At 42.7% G+C, this 5,625-nt stretch overlaps 1 protein-coding gene across 1 annotated transcript in view; it reads right to left on the bottom strand.

Moving 5' to 3' along the window:
• The window catches only part of glis2b (GLIS family zinc finger 2b), a 29,194-nt gene that overhangs the window by 7,910 nt on the left and 15,659 nt on the right, over positions 1-5,625 (bottom strand). The window contains exons 2-3 of the mRNA XM_014340629.2: positions 338-532; positions 122-252 (exon numbers count right to left, since the gene is read on the bottom strand). Of these exons, the coding sequence (XP_014196115.2) occupies positions 122-252; positions 338-515 (309 nt within the window). The 5' untranslated portion in view covers positions 516-532. The remainder of the gene's footprint in view (positions 1-121; positions 253-337; positions 533-5,625) is intronic.

Raw genomic sequence — 5,625 nt, 5'->3', positions numbered from 1 at the left:
TTTACACAGCTTTGTGTGTGTGTGTGTGTGTGTGTGTGTGTGTGTGTGTGTGTGTGTGTGTGTGTGTGTGTGTGTGTGTGTGTGTGTGTGTGTGAGAGAATTTGAGCTCTGATATACTCACTCCTGAAGGGATGTAGTTTCCGTTGGTCATTTCTGGAGAGCTTGGGGTGTGGCGGGAGGATGGAGACATGCTCAGGTCCACTGCAGGGGGGGTGGGAGTGTCTGTTCGATCATGAGGGACTACCTGCATGCCTATGAAAACACAACACAGGGACACTAGCCTCAGTGTGTCCACTTAAACATAGAAACAGTTGTGTTGTGGTTTGTTATTACTCACCTGTGTGTGGAGATGCTGGTGAGGCAGGCTCTATGACTGCTGTCCCATCATCTGCCATGTGGAGCTGGCGAGCATGTTTGGGGTGCAGCGGTGAGAGAGGAGGATTGCGCGCCCCTCTGTCCTTCCCGTTGGCCCTCCGAGGAAGCTTCAGGTCCAGAGGCTCGTCCAGCGACAGCATGATCGCAGACCTCCCTCCTGCAAGTGCGTGCAAGCTCGGCGTTAATATACACCTGCAGTCCTGCGCACGTAAATGTTGTTGAAAGTATCTCCCTTTCCACGATCCCACTGGGGAAGAAATACCTTAAACATTGCCGAACCGACCACAATCATAAACTGAAACACCGAGTGAGCCAAAGAATAATAAACACACAGACACACACACACACACACACACACACACTGAGGGCCCAGTGACCCCTCTTCTTTTTTTTCTTCGACCTTTACGAACACTCATCCTGAGGAATGTCTACAATCCAATCCAGATGGTCACCCCCACCACTACCCTGACTTCTTTCCACCCCTCAGCCACTCTTTCGCTCCGTCACATCACCCCCACCGCTGTGACCGTGCACCTTCAGACACCGTAGACCTTTGAGACCAAACCCTGAAGGTCTTTAAGTTCAGCTGTACCCACTGCATTTATCTCCTCCCTCCTCTAAAAACACTGACCTCTGGACCCAGACTGGGGGCTGTGGGCATGACTCTTCTTCTAACTCTCATTCTGACTCAGGAACTGGACACCTCCATGAAGCCCATTGTTATATTTATGAGTTCAAATCCTTAACAATAACTTCCTAAATAAAAAATCACATTCTTTTGACTAAATGAATTAGGAATTCTATTGTGGTCCAGACAGTTTTTGCGGCTTCAGTTCATTTTCTAAATTCCCTGGTGTGCAGCTCAATAGCAACTTGGACTGGTCACAGGCAGGTGGTGTACAGTAAGGGACAAAGAGTTTCTGTCCTAAGGAGACTAAGGTAATTCAACAGCTGTAAACTCCTGCTGTTCACCATACAGTGGTGGCCATTGCTCTGTTTTTTTTTTTGTTTTTTTGTTTTTTTGCTGTGGCCTACTGGGAAGAAGGTGTAGACAAACTTATCAAGAGCGCTGACTCTGCGCTGACTCTGCGGCCGGGTATGAAAGCTGTCGGAGCTGAAATCAGTTATGATAAACCCTGCACACCCACTCCAAACCCTGAGGTTGTTTGGTCTTTATCATATTACTACAGTCATAGATTGAATGGAAGTGATGGACTTGTCCACAAACGTTGGCGAGCTACACTCTGAGCTGTACTGAAAGCATAAATGGAGACCATTCGCCCTCAAAGTCCAAGTTGCACCTTATGAAACAAGCTGGCTGCTGCGCTGAGGCACAGCTTTTACTCTAGCAACACTTTTTTTATTGCACTTTACCAAATTGTACTACTGCTCGGCTAGTAGTTAGCAACTATTTGCAGACATATGTGAAAAACTATAGTAACTTTAGTAATCTGCAAACAACCAAAGCAATCGCTAAGAAGTTTTTGGTACATTGCCCTCTTTGAATCTGATTTCCCCCACCGAGAGCAGGCAACCTCCAGGAACCACTGCTATCCAGTCAGGGAATACATATTTTTCACTAGTAACCGATGGCTGTATCACGTCTATTATGTCTAACTGTCATCCACATGACATCTGTGAGAAACCTCAGTACACCCCCATTTTATGATAAACGCTTAATTTTAGAGTTCGACATGTGTTCTGGAGTATTTTTAATTCTACTGTTTCCTACTCACGTTTGGGTTTGAGTGAGTGAAATTCTGGCAGTTTATCAGTATGTTATTTTGCATTAATTGGCAAAAATCTGTGTCACCCATGCAGTCTATGTGAGGGATGTCAAACATAAGGTCCAGGGGCCAGAATCAGCCCGGCAAAGAAACCAATCTGACCCACAGAACGGCTCGGGAAAATCTACGTTTAAGTGACAGAACTCCAGCATGGCCATGGCTACAATAAAGTGATTAATTAATAAACAATTAAATGACAGAAAGTTCCTGGTTTTACACTATCTAGTATAGAAAGTGCTGAAAAAAGACTGTTTCTGTTAATTAATAAAAACTTTCAGGTTTATATTACAGGGCAGTCTGGCCAATAAGCTACCAGAACTACTACTTCTTTCTGTAATTGTCCACATTCACGTCTTAGAATTTAAGCCCAAAGAGTTGTGCTCACAGATTTCTTTCCTTTTCTCAGGAGCAGCATTTCTTTATCACGTAGAAAGACTGAGATGTTTTATTAAAATTGCACTTCTTTTTCTTTTATTAAGATATCTTGGGGATTAATTAAACTTGTTTACACTGACAGAAAGGAGACTTTCACAGGTCTGGCCCACTTAAAAATGACTTTCTCATCCCTGGTCTACAGATTCAGTATGCTGACCAAAGTTGCTGGCATTAGCTGACAGCTAATAATCCCAGCCTGCCATGTAAATGTTTTCATTGCTAGAGTGGCAGCTACAAAGCTAAAGGGACTATCATTTACATACAGTCTATGCCATACAATTTTGAATGTTTAAGCCAAGCTATCCTCTGAACATAAAGTCCTAGGATTCAGTGCTTCTCTACACAAACATCTTCTCCATCTGTACAGTTGCAGTTTTATAATTTCTTATTTTAAGTGTCTATAAAGTGTATACCATATGCACACAGATTCTTGCTGATATACATGCTTGCTCACACATGCATACAAGCAATTGCTCAAACTGTAATTTCAAAAATTATCCATCTGTTCCCCCTCTCCTTCGCACACATGCCGAGACAAACTCATAGAAGGGATGGCTAGTCGTGAATGGTGGGCTTTCAGTGCAACTGGCTAGCAGCCACATGAGAAGCCCTTGTTTCTGGGAGGCATGGAGCAGGGAGGTCACCAGGTTCGCCATCCCAACGAGGGATCGCCAACAGCTCACACACACACAAATACAGACACACAGCCAGGGGGTTGGGAGGGGTGTAAAGACTCAATCAGCCATAGATAAGAGGATGATAGTTCACACACGTACTGATGCAAACAGAAGAAGGCACTGTATGAGAGCAGCGTCATCGGTGAGATGAGCTGTGATGCATGAAGAGACACCCATTTTCCTCACATGCACATAAAAACACATCTTACAACAATTCTTTGGGGAAAAAAATCCAAAGTCCAGCATCAGTGGGTAAATAAAATATTACCTCCTATAAGCAAACTAATAATAAAAAAACCCAGACAATCATGCATTCTGCTTTAAAATAAGCTCTTTGTGTAGATTGTCCAGAATATAGTGAACCACACAACCAATGAACACATGAAAAATGTGAAGCTGTTAAATGACTCGCATGATGTAAAAGGCTCTTGGGTTAAAGAAATGTTGGTGTCGCAATAAAACATAGAACCTGAGATTTTGCGTGTTAGTCCTTAACCGGCTGTATGCTTCTCGCTTCACCAGTGCAGAACTCTGAACGAGGAGATTCACTTATTATTGTTTTCAATCACACGGTTATTGTAAATTATATGGTGACACATAATGAATGTTGCTAACAATAAAGGCGGGATTTTACTGGTAATTGCTGTCAAGTGGAGTTTGTTGTCATTAACTGTGTAAATAAACATTTAAAAATCTCATAGTGAATATGAGCATCTGCTGCAGTTAATACTACTCCCATTCTCTGCTGTACTGGGTGGCTATGACTAACTTGCTGTAACTCCTACCACACATGCTTGCCAAGAAATTTTTTGGCTTTATTGTTCGGCCAAAGTAGCAGAAAATCGCCTGTCATCCACTTTAAATTCGTAAAAGCCCTCACCCCGAGGCGCAGACCAGGAATCAGCTTAACCTTTCTATAAATCCTGCTCAATCTTATGCAGGGACCCATCGGCATTATGATCCATGCAATGAGGAATGGATATGGAATTTCTGAATCCATATAACATTGGCATAGAATTTGGTTTGGCACCTGATGTCAAGCAGAGAGCTACTACCAGGGTCTCCACCCACTAAAGATCTTCCCTGCTGGCTGCTCCTTATGCATACCATTACACTAAACAGAATGTAATGATTTTGCAAATCTCATAAACCCACTGACACTAGAACATACTAAACATATAAAATGTCTACACTGAGAAAATGCACCATTTAAAACACATGTCAGCTCATTTTGAATTTGATGGCAACAGCATACGTCAAAAAAAGTGCCGGGGGCAACAAAAGGCTGGAAAAGGAAGGGGTAGTAAAAAGAAACAGCTTGACTAATGTTTTAGAACTAATTATGTTCACTGGCAACAGACTGAATATAAAAACAGCATCTTAGAGAGACAAGAGTTGCTCAAAATAAATAATATCGTCAAAAGATTCAGAAAATTTGGAGAAATCTCTGTGCGCAAGGGAAAAGACCAAAAATCTTCAGGCCTTGAGGCAATACTGCATTAACACCAGACATGACTCTGTCATGTAAATCATTGCATGGGCTCAAAAAACTTCCAGAAGTTATTGTCTTTCAACACAGTTCACCGTACTATGACCAAATGTAGGTTAGAGCTCTATCACGCGATGAAGAAGCCATATGTGAACCAGAAACACCGCTGTCTTCTTCGGGCCAAAGCTCATTTAAAATGGACTGAGGTAAAGTGGAAAACTGTTCTGTAGTCAGACGAATTGAAATTGGAAATTATTTTTGGAAAACATTGACCCTCTCTCTTCTGGCTAAGAGAGGGACCACCCGGCTTGAGATCAACACTCAGTTCAAAAACCTGGATCTGTGATGGTACTGAGTAGCATTTGCTCCAATGGAATTGGCAGCTCGTGCATCTGGAAGGGCACCATCAGTGCTGAAAGGTACATACAAATTTTAAAGAATTACATTCTCCCACCCTCACTACGTCTTTTTCAGGGAAGGTCTTGCATATTTCAGCAAAACCACATACTGCAATTATTACAGCAGCATGGCTTCATAGTGGCCTCTGTGCCCGACTGGCCTGCCCGCAGCCCAGACCTTTCACCAGCTGAAAACATTTGATGCATCATGAAATGAAAAAGCAGACACAGGACTGTTGAGTAGCTAGAATCCTAAATCAGACAAGAACAGGACAACATTCCTCTCCCAACAGTCCATCAGCTGGTTTCTTTAGCTCCCAGACGTCCATAGCCTGTTGTTAAAAGAAGAGGGGATGCTACGCATCCACGGACCATTCCCAACTTTTTTGAGATGTTGCAGTAACATCAAATTCAAAATAACCTGATATATTCTGTTTTTATTGATACATTAGACAATGTCCCAA

The sequence above is a fragment of the Haplochromis burtoni genome, unplaced genomic scaffold (genome assembly GCF_018398535.1).
Source record: "Haplochromis burtoni strain Fernald_Lab_line unplaced genomic scaffold, NCSU_Asbu1 Contig_336, whole genome shotgun sequence".
Lineage (NCBI taxonomy): Eukaryota > Metazoa > Chordata > Actinopteri > Cichliformes > Cichlidae > Haplochromis > Haplochromis burtoni.
Note: the sequence above shows the minus strand (reverse complement) of the source record. Positions and strands in the feature narration are given on the sequence as shown.